General features: G+C 42.5%; 1 protein-coding gene across 11 annotated transcripts in view; it reads left to right on the forward strand.

Moving 5' to 3' along the window:
- FBRSL1 (fibrosin like 1) overlaps window positions 1-15,277 on the forward strand; it is a 510,880-nt gene that overhangs the window by 224,912 nt on the left and 270,691 nt on the right. For all 11 annotated transcript variants that reach the window (XM_025169843.2, XM_025169838.2, XM_025169871.2 and 8 more), the window contains one exon: window positions 6,483-6,518. In XM_025169843.2, the coding sequence (XP_025025611.1) occupies window positions 6,483-6,518 (36 nt within the window). The remainder of the gene's footprint in view (window positions 1-6,482; window positions 6,519-15,277) is intronic.

Genomic DNA, 15,277 nt, shown 5'->3' on the forward strand with positions numbered 1-15,277 from the left:
TTCTCTCCCATCCCCATGGCATGACGGAGCGTTGAGGCCTCCTTGGCTGAGCTCTCTTGCAAACACTATAATCACAGCGCAAATAATATGATAAGTGAAGGATCAGAGATGGGGACCACAACGTGGAATCGGTGTTCCTGGTAGGAAGGACGATTTTCCTTGAGGGGGAAAGTTGGGGTGAACGAGCGTATGTCTGCAAGGGAGCGAGCGCGAGCGCGCAGACACGCTTTTTATGTTGCTTTCCCCCCAAAATTAAACATTAGGTAATCTTCCTGTATTCCACTGGTGAACCTATTTTAGTTTCTCTGCCTCTGAGCTCGCTGGTGGGGAGTGGGGGGCGGGCACAGCCCTGGGTTGGCAGTTGAAAGATGGCAAGAGGTTCAGGGGCTCCCTTTGAATTTCCCAAGCGCTGCCTCTGAGTGAAATGTTATGATCAAACAAAAGCAGACGGTGGCTTTGTGTATAAACACCCAAATGGGTATTTCCCCCCCTCCCCAGCCACCCCCCTTTTTTTTATTTTCTTTCAATAGCCAAGAAATCAATGAAAGTGCTGAGATAATTTTATGTGAAGCCTTTTTTTGTGTGTTAGCAATTAGCATTTTGCCTTCATTAAAACATGATTTTTTGCTAATTAGGACCTTCCCCGTTAGGAGAGATTTAAATGACGAACAATAATCAAATGCTGGCACTAGGCACGTCTGAAATATTAAATTTAACATTTCAGTGGCAAGCCACGGTTAAGTCCCAGGGAGAATAAGTTTTCATGTTGAGTTCTATTAATGTGAAATATGGTTCATAAGTAAAACCTGTCACAGGAAAAGCAGTTCATGCCAACTAAATTCAATTGGACAGTTAATTTAGCTTTAAAATTGAAAACACTACCTCTGTTTCTAGATGCTAGGGAAAAAAAACACCCTTTGATAAGTCTAATGTATTTGCTATTAAGGCGCTCTGAGCTTAGACTCCTGAACAGGGAGAAGAAGGGGAGGGAAAGGAATTGGGGTAAAACGGCTCCCACAAATGTGTTTAAAAGCTGAAAGTATTTATTAAAAATGTCAGCCGAAAAGTGCTTCTGGCAGATTAAAACGGGATTCAGCTTGACAACTCTGACAGCACGATGTGACGGTGGTGGCGCTGGAAGGAAGGAGGGACCAGAATTCGCTCGACGTGTTATGAGAGTGTGAACAGGGAGTTAAAAACAGGCTGTGTGGTGGGGGAAAGAAGAACGGTTGGAGAAGGCACGCCCTTGGAGTCCGATTTCAAGACGGAAGACAAATCTGGGAATCCAAAAGGAAAGAGGGGGAGAAAAGACCCGTGAAATCCTTGTAAGGGGCAAATCAGCCCTGTTGGCAATCCGCTGGGGTATGTGGGTGGGCGTTTTCTTGCAACATCCGTGGTCTCCTCTCTGGCTGCACTTTTCGTGATGCTTCCCCTCTCTTTTTACGCATGGAGGGGTTTGCTGTCTCTTCTGTCTCATGCCTAAGGACATAAGAAGAGGCCTGCTGGATCAGAGGGTCTTGGTCCAACACGCTGTTTCCACAATGGCCAATGGATGCTTCTGAGAAGCCCTCAAGCAGATCGTGTTCCTCAAGGACAGCCACTTAGGGCATTCTGCAGCGTGCGCACCCGTTCGGTAGCATTAGTCCCCTTCTAAATTCATCTAACTGCATTCTATTTCATTCCTCCTCCTCCGCGTTGTTTTGAATAAATATAAATGGCCCGTGTACTGAGGAAAGAGAATTAATAGAAATCATGATTTAAAGCTTCTGTAACTTTGCATACGTTTATAACTCCTCAGCCACGTTGCGGATGGATCCCTAGGCCGTAGAGACATCCCGGCACGCTGCTCAGTCAAAAATGAAGTGCAGAAGGAAGCCAGCAAGAAATAACCGTTCAATGATTTGTTCACCAAACCATTTCAGACCAGAGAATTACACTAGGGTTGTGCAAATCCTTTGAAAGAGGTGCTCTGCAACATGCATACACGCATGTGGATAGTGTCAGGCCCGCTAAGGAGGCCCGGCCATGAGGTCAATTCTACAGGATGGCTAAAACTACTTGGATTGATGGTTGATGTGGGTCTTCCGGGCCTTTGACAATACTTGGATTGAGTTTAGTTATCGTTACAGAATCTTGCAAGTCTGATTGTGCTAGATCACCACCACCTCCTCCTCCTCCTCCTCCTCAGAGTTCGGTGAATTAGGGAGGCGACGGCTTAAGCTGCTTCTGAATGTTACCTTGTTGTTCTGGACTTCAGCCCCTTTTGCCTGGCTAACAGATCCTGCATATTTTGATCAAGGCCATCTCTCTTACTCTGTACAGGTAGCCCAGAGCAGCTTCTAAAGCTATTGCACAGGACTGGAAAAAAGGGGGCTGCTTTAAGGTTTGGAGAGAGATGCTTTGTATGCATTCCTGCTTGCTTGCTTGCTTGCTTGCTTGCTTGCTTGCTTGCTTGCTTGCTTGCTTGCTTGCTTGTTTATTTATTTATTTATTTATTTATTTATTTATTGCTGCAACTAAGATGCCATTCCATTTCTGGAGCGCTTCGGAAGAGCAAGCACCTCTTTGGAAGGATTCGTACCCCCTTAAAAACCAACCATCCAATAAATAAATGGCAAGACTCCATTGCAAGGTGTAGCGAAACGCTTGAGTGAGTGCTGGTTAAAACCTACCTGTTTACGAGACCCCATCATGATGGATGGAGAGATGGAGAGACAGAGTTATGGCCCGAGGCGACTAACAGGTGCAGAATGGATCAAGCAGAAATGCCAAAGAGGGGTCAACCAGAGAATTCCTTTCTTCTGCTACCACATTGGTGTTATGAGGAAGGACCAGAAGCTTTTATTTATTTATAAATAAATGCCTCTTTAACAAAGGCAGGCCTCAACATCCATGTCTCCTCTCAACACTGCCCTGAGATGCCCTTGAGATGCAAGCTGGTCTGCAAACCATGCTGTTAAATTGCTCATCTCCTGTTCTGCTAGGTTGAGTCAGAATGAAAGTCTGGGCCGCAGGTTGTTCGCACAGCAGAGCAGAAACCTTTGTAGACTCCGTTATAAAAAAAACACGGTCCAGCCACTTGGGGCTGCCAAGCTTCAGATGAGCCCCCGTGACTTGGGAACCTTTGACAGAAGCAGGAGTCCCCTGCCAGCAAGTGTGAGGCAACCTTGAATCCTAAAATCCTATTCATCTTAGGAGGCATGCATTCACTAGCATTTTGGTCATTTCCCCATCAGCCAGCTCCCCAAAAGGTTATGTTTGGGTTTTTTTGGAGGGGTTTCCCCGCAACCTATCCTTCACAATTAGGCATGGGTAATTATAAAAGAATTAAGAGGCAAATCCATTCCCACACCTGTTACGATTATTTGGATTAAAATGAAATAAGGGAACATTGGGGGTCATCCCAAAAGGGGAAAGGGTGGGGGGTTCTGTTGCTTCTCCTTCCCATTCTGCTCTTTGTTCCATAATTGTCCTAATTTCCCCCACCGTACGGTGTAAAAAAATCCACCCGGCACTTTACATAATGGCTTTTAAAAAAGGGTTTATCTTTTCCTTGACCCATCAGCTTAAGAACAGCCTGCGTTTTTAATGGATTTTCTCCATTGCTAAATGGAATGGATTGCTTCTTATTATCATCTAAATAGGGCCCTGATTTCCCCACAAAACAGCAAATATTTGAATGCCGCAGCAAGACTGTATTAATTGGAAATGTATGGAAGGGTGGGGGTGGGAGCGTCGGGTGGGCTGGTGTCATAGACTCTCAATTTTGTGCTGCCCCCCCCCGAAGGAGGTGAACTCGACTGAACATTGTCCCCCCCAGCCCTTGTAAACTAGTTGTCGTAGTTAGGGGAAGCTAGCACTCCAGATTCTCAGGGGCATACCTAGATGAATGAAGAGGGATATGGGGCACAGCGAGGGCTAAATGGAGCGATCTACCAAAGCAGAGAGCAAATTGGCAATTAGAGGCCCAGCCGAAAATGTTGGCGGTTGGCTGCCACCTCAGGAGCCCCAAGGTGGGAATTGGAAATATAAAATATCAGCCATAAATAGCAGCTGATTAGGAAATACCTTGGAAGAAATGCATGCCACTGCAGTGTAGGTTGCATGGAGAAGCGTGCATCTGTGTGTGATTTTATATCCCTCCCCCCCCCCCCAAAAAAAGGAATTATGTCAGCCTCTGAGTTAGTTTTAGATGTTTCTTTTGCCCCTTCCAGCTGTCTTTCTGCTGGTAGAACAGAGTGGCTTTTAACCTGCAGAGAAATGAATAAATGTCAACACAGGGAGGGGGAAGGAAAACACAAATGAGAAAAGGCATTCTGCCCTTTCCAGCAGCGCTTAGATAAAGCTGAGCCTCATTGGTTATTCTTTATGTGTGTTTGCCGAAAAGAGATTTGTACTTCTCCAGCAATCGTGTTGTCTTTTTCATTATATTGCTCTTGATCATCTCTTGCCTGCTTTGAGCTGTTGATAACTCCAACGGACTGTTACTCAGCTGTTTTATTTCAAAAAAAAGTCCCCAAGAGGAAGAAACATCCAAGCATTCCATCTTGGATACCTACAGCAACGTCATCCTTAGAGGCAAGAAGAAAAAAATGCAAAAACAACACCCCCCCCCAAGTCACCCCCAGCCAGAAAAAGGTTCTGGCCCCTGACCCTTTGGTGGTGCAACACGTTGTAGAAGAACGTAGCACGCGTCTCTGAATTTCAAGAATCCCACTGCTGCAAATTTCAGAAAGAGATGAGGGGGGAGAAGCCAGAGTGACCCCTGAAGGTTCTCAGCCTTCCTTTGTTGATTTAACCACAAAAACTGAAGTGGAGAGGTGGTGCTTTAAGTTACACAGCTGTGAAGGAATTAATGGGATTATCCATCTCTGGTGGTTACCAGAGCTGGCCTTCAGCAGAAGGTAGTTTTGGGCCCATTTTGGAAGCTTGGCAAGGACCTAAAAAAGAACCGGGCACCAGAAGTGACCCTCAGCATAAGAGTGCCTGATTTTTGTGATTTTTTTCATCACCCCCGTTCTCAAACAGCTAGCTTCCCATGCTGAGATGTGACTGGGTTTGTCATGCCCTGATTGACCATCCTCCTGTAAGTTCTCAGAGTAGAGAGGTACAGATTTTACATTATATTATGTCCCTATGTATGAGAATAGAGATGTACAATGGTTTTATCATCAGAAGTCAAGCTCACTGACAGTTCAAGTTGAATGTTCCTTCACTAGTAAGAGAATCTTGGAAGTTGTAGTCTGAACATGTCTGGAAGGTAGAAGAATGATTTGGGTCTCCTTTCTTTTGAGCAGAATTGTATTCTCATGTATGAAACCTAAAACCTGACACAGTATGTTGGAAACTTACCAAAATGGATGAGTGAAAATTATCTAGCATAGTCAATATTAAATCTCCTGAGAATACACTGTTAGTGTGCCTTTCCTTTAAATCTCTTTGCTTTCCACACAAGTTACGCGATTGAAAGTTATGCACCAATATTTTTCAGAGTTGCTTCCTAACACCTAAGCGTGGGGACAGTCTTTCACGGACACCTTCTTCCCATGGTATTCCTGTCTGTTTTTCTTCTGCCTTCCCTCAAACGCAGAGTGTAAATACATACATTACATCTCATTATAACTTGTGATAGTTGCTCATAAACCCTCAGCTTTAAAACCCCTGCGGTGAAAGTGCTAGCTTTACCAGCATGTGCTTTTCTTCCATCTCTAAATTATACGCAGAGAAGCTTGTGGATATATAGAAATACAGATATAGATATGGAATGGAGAGGAAGTACCTTCTCTCCCCCCTCCCCCGCTTTTGCTAAGGACCAAAATTACAGGCTCAGAGGACATATCAAGAACTTCCATAATGGGATAATGAATGCTTGAAACTCAAATTCAACTTAGTTTGGTCAGATTATCTACAAGCATCTGACGGCTTGTCTAATAGCTACCTGAAAAGAAATGATGGTGCTTTATGGAGAAACGTTTGCAGCAACAAAGGAATGTGATTATCCCAAGGAAGAACAACGAGGGCTTCCCCACCCTGGTCCTAGATGAATTCCTTAGGATGGGCATTTTTATTGAGTAACTGTGGGGGACCCAAAACATAAGGACAGCAGACACTTACAGTTGTGATGAGGTGCTGATAGACAAGCTTCTAGGTGGTGTAATTGCCTTCTACTCTCCTGCCCACATTCACACCTATGGTTTAGGTCATTCTAGACGTTGCAAGCATGATTGGGGCTGGGTTCAATGGAATACACAGCTAGATGGGTATTCAGTGATTGATTGGTTGATGTGATTGATGTGATTGATGTGTATTCACATATTCCACATTCAATGGAATACACATCAATGCACATATAACCTTATACTCCTTTGGTTGACACATTGGGTAAACTGTACAGGGAAAAGACTACCCTCTATTTTTTTCAGCACGGCATTAGATGTGTAACCATTTTTACTACTTACAGTGACCTTCTCTTTCTTCCACAGAGCTCTGCTCAGTCGCTTTCAGGAAAAGGTTATTCGGTAAGTCCCCTTGCAGCTTCTACGTTGCTTCTCTTATTCCGTGACTGAAGGGAGTTTTGCCATCTGTTGTGTCTTCTCAGGCCCTGAAGCCATACAGAGTCCAAAAAATAGGTTTGGGGAGAAAACGTCTCCCAGTCATGTCTATTACACCTCTCTGCAGATGGAAGAACGTGAAACATACTCTCTAGAACACGAATGTGAAAATAGGTTTTTGCACTTTCCACTTTGCCGTTGTCCTGTTTAATTTATGCACGTTTTTAGCTATGATCGTGAACTCATAGTGGACATAGTATTCCTTTGACCTGGAGAAGTCAGCCTTTTTGGATGAACAGACACACCTGGAACTTCAGTAACTTCTTAACCTCCCTTATTGCCACTCAAAATGCCCCCTGTTATCCAGCTGACCTTTATGCTTTTTTCCTAGCCAGGTGGGCATGAAGAAGGCATTGGACTGCAAACCGCCACCCCCCCTTATTTCCCTAAAAATCAGAGTTGTAAAGTAATTATCAAGTTGATACGGCAGGCAAATGCCATATAAAATGTCCACGGATAGATTGGGGTCCAGCAACACCATGTTGCTAAAACTTGACTTACCTAACCAACGACCCCTTTATTGTCCCAATTTTCCATCTCTTGTGCACATTCTTCTCTCTCACACACATGTTTACATTTAATGTTTCATTGGTGACATGCTTATACTTTTTTTATCACAGTGCTGGTCCAGATAAAGTTTGTCCAGTTCTAAAAGTTGAAAAGTGGTTCCTGGAAGTGGGTTTGGGATGTTCAGTTGAAGTTTGAATTTTCATCTTTGCTCCCACATTCCAGGTTTTCCCCCTTGCTAAGCTGTTTCTTTTAAAAAAAAAAAAAAAGGTACATGTGAACACTCACACCCACCCCTCAAAGTGAACAAAACAACCCAAGGCTGACTGGCAAATAATATCAGCCGTGTCCCATCTTCTTTGATGACTGAAGCTTAAATTAAGTTCCTTGCCAGTCTGAGAAAGAGAGTGAAATCATTCTTAATTGTTTTTAGCATTTCAAATTGACAGTGGGTAACTGCCGCTGGAGAAGTGTTCAGCTTTATCGTCTGGAATCCATTGGAGACTGGCCTTTGCACAGCTTCTCACTATTGTCATCGGTGAAGTGTGCTTTGAATGTTGGTTGGAGGGGTTTTGAGCCAATGAGATAGACTTGATTTGCATCTGAAAGGAACTTTGGAGTTTTTGATTTGTTCTGCACGTCAAGTAAACATTCAGAGTTGTTGCTCATGTTGGGAAACCTCACATGTGTGCATGCGTAAGCACTCGGTTGTATGTCAAAGAGAGTAATCAAGGATTTTATACACCAGAGAACAAACTGTGGTCTACCAGTTGCTGAAGTCCTAGTATCCCACACCTTTGGCCCTACTAACTGGGACTTCTAGAAATTTGCAGCTTGGCAGCATCTTGCCTAGGTTGATCAATAGGTTGGACTGGCTGTTAAAATCTACAAATTGTGCTTCCTGCTTGCAGGGAGAACCTCACTCCGTCCCACCATTTGTAAACTGTAATATAGAGACGTATAGAAAGATATCCATTCTCGCTTCTTATCAGACTTAATTATAGAGTCAAGTTTTCTATCTCAGAGTTCTGCTAGCAAATGAAACTGATTTGCTTCTGGCTTCAATTCCTTAATGGAAAAAGGCCAAAAGGCTTTGCCACCATGCTGGTACTAATAAATCACAGAGCAGACATTTTATCTAGTGTTCCAAGGCGTTCCTTTTGATCAGCTGAGCAAAATGAGCGTAGAAGGGCAGGATTGTTTATCTGAAAACTGCCAGAGCCCTGATATGTTTTGTTTTTTAATTGCCGGGTCTTACAGAGATCAAGTACCCAGCCGTGATTTTCTGAGACCTCCCAGCAAGGGAGAATTCTGAGTTCCTACGTCCCCTAAACCGAAATGTCCTCTCGCTGACCTGCAGAAAATAATTGAGCGAACTTGTATGGCGTGAAAAGGAAAACGGCGAAATGTTCTCTTTTCACTGTGTTTTGCTCACTTGATTGTTTTTCGCCTGGCTTGGTAATGCTTTGTAGGGCTAGGCGGTGCTTCAGAAATAATTTGGAAAAGGTATTTTGGAGCCCCCAGGGCCATGGACGTAACCTAAGTCTGTAACTCTTGAAAGCAGCCTCATCTTTTCCCAGGTTCATGATCCTGGGAGAAGACATGGCGGCTTTAAAGAGTTGCAGACAAAGTATTATGTTTGCATCTCCCTGTACTCCAGAGCATTTTGGGGAATCAAGCCCAAACCACTGCCGAGCTCTAGTTTTTTTTTTTTAAGTGGGTCCAGCTATTCAAATGTGGAATGTCACAGCCATATTAGCCAATCAGGGTGAATTATGTGATACCTCCATAAAGCTGTCTTGGCACAAGCGCTAAACAATGAGCAGATGTTTACATCTGATGTTGTGGCCGTGGCTGTTCCCAAAATATTTTGAAAGAGGTATTTGAAGGAGGGAAATTTTTCATCAAGTGCCCCCAAATATTCCATCTGAGCCTAATTCTAGTTTGCCATGTTTTTAACCTTTCTCTGTCCCTTTTATGCTTCTCAGCATCTTGCCTGGTGAAGTGTTCTTTAAGATACAAAAGCTTGCGACTAGTTTGTCAATCTTTATTTGGGCTAATAAAAGTATTGCCTCTGTGGATTTTGGATTGTTTTTCTCGTGGGCATCAGGGGTGCGATGAGCTTTTATGCTTTTTTAAAGTGAAACAAGCGGGAGGCCAAATATAGAACTGGTGGATAGTTTTAATGGTGTAAGTCTTTCACATAATATGTGCACTTTTGATATGATTCTTCTGCTTTCCTGTTCCATGAGACTAAGGGGGGGGGGGGAATACCAAAATGTGTCTGTAGAATGGTTTTATAGATGCTTTATATTTAACTTAAGTTCTGCCCTGTCACTCCTACCAAGCCAACCATCTTCACTCCCTCCAAAGTCTACAATTTTTTTAATGCACGTGTGTGTGTGTGTGTGTGTGTGTATGTATATATTTCATTACATTCCTCTAACATTGCAAGCAAAATAGCATAAGTGAAGATCACAAGCAAGACTAAATAAGCAATTGAAGGCAAAATATTGAAGGTGCAAAAACAGTGAGAATTCTAGTCAGATATTATCACGGTCCTTCTTAATTAAATAATAATAACAACTATGTCCACTCAAAAGGACACCTGTATTAGTGCTCATCTGGTTTCCTTTGTAATTTTTTTTGCAGGTTACTAATTGAAATAGTAGGATAAGGACCCTACATGGTTGGGTTCAACCTCTCTTTGTCATGCAATGGAGGGGGGGGGGGCTCTTATTTTGATAGATATTGAGCCTGTCTGAGATTAAAAAACAGGTGCCAAACATCGATCTTCTTTCACTACCTTGAAAGCAGATATTCCACTTAAATGAATTATTCACATCCTGTTAATGATTGGGGGGAGGGTATATCTAGTAAGTTTCTATTAAAATCAATCAAGTCTTATTCTGTGTAGATCCACCTGAAAGATCAGGTGCATCAGGATGATGTGCCTGATGCCGTTACTGTCCTCAGAATTCTCAGGTGTCTTCTCAAAAGCATCAGGCCTCCACCCATCCTGCTTCTTCAGACACCACCTTTAGCTTCTATAGAGTGTAACATGGAATACAGTTGCCCACACTGTTCTGAATTTTGTAGGTATTCTGGATATCTTTTCCGAGGCCTCCATAGCTAGCAAGGACTACCCCGTAGCATGTTTCTCGATTGCTGATTCCTTTACTTAACCCCATTCATGTCTTCCTTTTCTAACAAGTAATGTCCTTGCATGCATGTTATTATCATTTAAGAGAGAGCTAGGAGAAGTTGTTAGAAGGGGAGGGAACCTTGGACAACTTCTCCATGCATCAAACAAAGATCAAAGGCCTCAACTTTGTCGACATTGGAAAAAAAAGACCTGATTTCTTGTAAGCACGCAAACTTCCTTAGAAGTAAAAGCCTTAGGACTATACCTTAACTGTGCATTCAAATGTGGGTTTTAAATTCATTTCTAATTGGAGTTATCAGTGCTTTTAGTAGTACAGATATAGATTTGGTAAGACCGAGTTGTCTGTGGACATCTGTTGGAACCAAGCATGCAGAGGAATTGTATTCTTCTGCTATTTTTGGTCCCCCAATAGTATTTTAAATAAACAAACAGCCAAGTGGAGATATCAGCATAAATCTGGAAGTTGGGCCAGCTGATTGAGCGATTGCAATATATCAACTTTAGTGCATAAATTTACTTTCAGTCTGTTACTTCCTACCAGTTTTTTCTGCCTACGGAAACCAACACAAACATATTTCCCCGTTAATTACGCTGAAAGCTAGAAACTTGGAAGAAGCAACACATAAAATAAAATCTTTAAAGAGACCGTTTCTAACTGAGGAAGTTGAGGATGACAGGTTTGGGGGACAGAGGGGATGGTTATAAAATGCCCAATCAGGCCTTTCTCCCTTGAGATCATTGTGTTAGAGGGTGATTTGGTGAATTGCACCCTCATGGCCAGGATAGAGTAAGCTTTATAATGCCCAATGTTGGCCACTGGACTGTGAGTGTAGCTGTTGGGCTTCTTTGATAATTTGGTTTTCCTTCTTCTTGAATAGCTAACGTGTTGTCCTACAGAATTTATGTCCTTTTGCAAATGCTGGGTTTTCTTTTGACCTGCTAATCCCCCTCCCCTTGTGCATGGATGGAACCATTTTTGGCTCCATAAGAACCGTGTTTCAAAAAACTGAGATTGTCTCCAAATACGACATACAGTCTTCTTTGGCCAACATATTCAAGCGATCGTGCTTCAGGTGTCTTTTTCTTTTAAGTTATTGTGTTGCATTTTAAATAAATCCTTTTGATTAACATGTTCTTTTCTCTGTCAGGAATGTACCCTAAAAGGTGTCTGAGAATGAAATAAAGGGCATAAGTTAAAAAAAAAACATGGACAGCAAACATGCACCATAGGAGAAGGCCCGAGGACTCCAGTTTTTGATTACTCAATCCTGGTTTTCAGTTATCAGTCCTCACTAGATCTTGCTCAGATCCTGCAAAGTAATTAAAAGCATTGGGCACGCTGAAAAATAAAAATGAAATAAAGCAGAGCAGCTTGGACTACTAATGGCCTGATGGCAGAGTGAGCGTTTCCTGCATTTATGCAAGCTGACGTGTAGAAGGAACCCAGAGAGTGCGTGTCTCATAAAACATATTTTTGGTTTACAGTTCCATTAATTCGCTTGCAAAATGCCCCCCTCTGCTTCCAATTAAACTGCGTTCTGCTTTTAATTACAATCAAATGTCCCATAAATTTTCACTCATCCTCAAAGCCATAAATAAGTATGTACATATGTGTACACACACACACACACACCGCACCAGATTTAGTTGTCTTGGTTTCCAAAGATACTGGCAGAGGGACTGGGTCTGAGGTTTGTGTTGCTGTTACAGTGGATACACAGAACCTCCCCCTAGCTTTGTTTACAAGAACATAATTGGATGGTCTTGATTTACATAAACCTACATGTTCTCATGCCTTATGTCATTATGATCTCCTTGAAAACCCTCAAGGCATCAATGTCATATGACTCCTTCCTGGGCTTTCTGCTTTGTTTTGTTTTGAACAACTACGTTTTGATCAGAGGAGGTGAGGAAGGAGAAGAACATTCATCTGTACCCTGTTTATAAACCTGCCATGGTTTGAAGACGCTATCTTCACCAAAACTCCCAGAATGCACTGCAGAATGGTGGCCAGGCAAGCTGAAGCTGATGTTTGAAAATGATCTTGAATTCTGTAATGTAGGAAGAGGAGGAGGGACAGGGGAAGGACTTAGATACTTGTGGCTTTTCTCCTGTAGGGTGTTTTTACCCATTCATACATAATGGTCAAAAAAAAGGAGGAGGAAAAGATAAATTAAGGGAAACGAACAAGGCTAACGATTCACCTTGCAAAAGAAGAGGAGGATGACCTTCTGTACATCTTTCTGCTAATGTGGAATGGGAAGTTAGCCTACCTCCATCAGTAGCCATGATTATAATGTTGGGTTTAATACTGTTGACTGCATTCCAAATTCCATGTGCAGTTGATCCAGGCAACAGCTGTCTCAGATTGGGCACAGACATGGGAGCTCACGATGTTTTCTGCTCTGGAGCATTATTTGTCCTCTCTCTAGCCTGAATGTTCTTCCCCCAGTTTCTCACTCTGTTCTAAACAAAAGCCATCGAAAAGTGACACTCCCCACTCTCAGCAAGCCAGCATTGTTACATCTTGTTGCATCTGAAACATACTCAGGTGGGGTCAGCTGAGTTTTTGTGCGTCCTCCCATTTATTTCTGCTGTCCACATTGCACCAGGACACCATCCAGGCAAAACTTCTTAGCATCCAGTTTCCTCACTGTGGAGATCACAAAAGCAGTAATGGTCTGTGTGTGGCTCACACGCTGTGCCATCGCATTGGAGAAAATTAGCATGCTGGGAGAATGCCTCAGTTTGCCATGTTCTGCTCTATTCTTTGCTTTTCTCTGAACACCTACCCACCTAACCTTGAATTGCCTTTCCTTTAAGCTGGAGGAACAGTGCAGATGAGAACTACAGGGACTGAAGAGAAATTGGGTAAATAGTGCCCTGAATTGGTGTGATTCAGCCAAATGTAAACAGATAACAAGCTATGTGCAACAAAGATTAGGAAGGGCTTCATGAAGGATGTTAGTTGCATTTCCTAAACTGGTTTTCCCCAAAGTTAGGCATTTGGATTACAACAAGAACAAGTGAAATATGGAATAGAAAGGGTGTTCATAAGACAGATATGTAAGGACAGGAGTGAAGACTCTCTTTCCACATGCAGGAGAATGAAGGGTAAAACTGTACCATTTCCCTCTGCAGACATTAGTGGGCAGCCTAGTTTTTGAGATTCTCTGTGGGTGTAAAAGTTCCTGCAGATGAAGGATCAACAGAGTAGGCTAAATGATAGGTTAATGCATTTCTTCCTAGCCATGGACATTGTCTGGTCTAACCATGAAGGTCTACTTCAAGGATGATGTCAAATATAAGAACTGGTTTTCCACATGAGGGGCAAACAAGATATGTCATCTTGGATGTGTACATAGATGCAATTTGATCACTGCAACCCTTTAGGACTGTGGCTTCTTATGCTTCAAGCATGGTGCACCTGCTTTTTAAAATGCCTTTGGATCATATATAAGAAGTTCCATGCAGCTGTAAGCATGAGAGAACTGTCTTCTAAGTTAAGTGTGGTCCTCTCAACTTAGTATTTTCTATCCTGACCAAGAGTGTCCTGTATTCTGGAGGATTTTTTCTCTACACCTTCAATCTGGTCCTTTTTAACCGAAGAAGCTGAGCACAGGACTTCCTGCAAGCAAATCAGGCACAGCTAGGGATGCTTGGAGTAAATAAAGGTATTGTCGATTATATTAATCCCTTCCATGCAGAAAAGAGCTGGAAATTTCCTGTACAGATAGGGAATTTTGATGGTCATAGCTTGTTGTTGAACATTCCTTGGAACTTCATCTTCAAATTGCTCTTAATGCCAGGGCCATATTTTAAAGCACAGGTCTGTTGCAGTGTGGTTTATTTGCTTGAGGTTGAAGGTATATATTAAGGATGGCATTTTGCTTCATTTCTGTAACAAAATATATTCCCCTGCGCACACATGAATGGAACATATTGCAGTAGTAAAGAGGGAGAAGAGGTGGTATTTATATTTCGGTGCCCTGGTGGAAAATGATTTTGCTTTCTCTGTTGATTAAAATGAAACTGGCTTTCTCTTTGACATGCTGACCTGTGTGAATTGGAGCAGGAGAGGATAATTAAAGAAATAGATGCCAAGTCAAAAGCAGGTAAGAATCCATTGGAGTTGGGCAACTAATAAATTTAAATCAATTAATCAGTCAGTCATAATCTAGGGCAGCCTTAAGAAAGAATCCAGGAAGAGTGCTTAGATGCTTAAGAGTAAATAGGCCATTCTCATGGGCTGCCTTCTCCATAAACAAGTTTTCCAGGGCATTTTGATAGGCTTGCAGAGTCAGTTATTATTATCAAACTAAGATCTGATGACCAAAATTGAGGTCAAGAGGACATTCTTTCTCCAAAGGCAATGATAACACTATGGATTCCTCAATGCTTCTCATTCCCTTTAATTTCTTTCTTTTTTAAAAAAATTAAATATGATAGTGATAATTGGAAAGTTAGCCTACTGCTGTGCAAAGAAAAAAAAATAAAACAAATCCCTAGCATTAACTTTATTTACACGAAAGTCTGTAGATTTCCACAGACGTTCTTTAAAAATTAAAAATGGCGAGTGGTTGCAACTCACTGCTCTGTTTGCTGCTGCACTCATCTGCTCGGGGGAAGGCGTAAAACAGCTTGGAGGGGGGTCCACCTGGAAATCCAAAGCCACTGGCTAGATTGGGAAATTTGAATGGCAGGAGTAGATAATAGCAGATTTTCCCGACATTCCCAAGAAAACTGTACAGACGTAGTCACCAGGCGTTGAGCCAGCTTGAGGAAATGTTTATCTGACCATCAACCTAGGGGCAACTAAGGTATGAGAAATTATCATTGCCATTTGGTAAATGGGAGTTTTGCCACTGGCTGGACTTATAAATGGGAGTCATTTTTGTGATTAGGGAGTATCTCCGTAGCAGCATCTTGGGAGAGCACCCCAACAGATGTTCTCCACCTCAGCCCTGTCGGATGAGGCTTCCTTAGGATCCAT

This window comes from Python bivittatus, unplaced genomic scaffold (assembly GCF_059951505.1).
Source record: "Python bivittatus isolate LINGU-HERP-01145 unplaced genomic scaffold, Pbiv_v1 ctg000100_np1212, whole genome shotgun sequence".
Lineage (NCBI taxonomy): Eukaryota > Metazoa > Chordata > Lepidosauria > Squamata > Pythonidae > Python > Python bivittatus.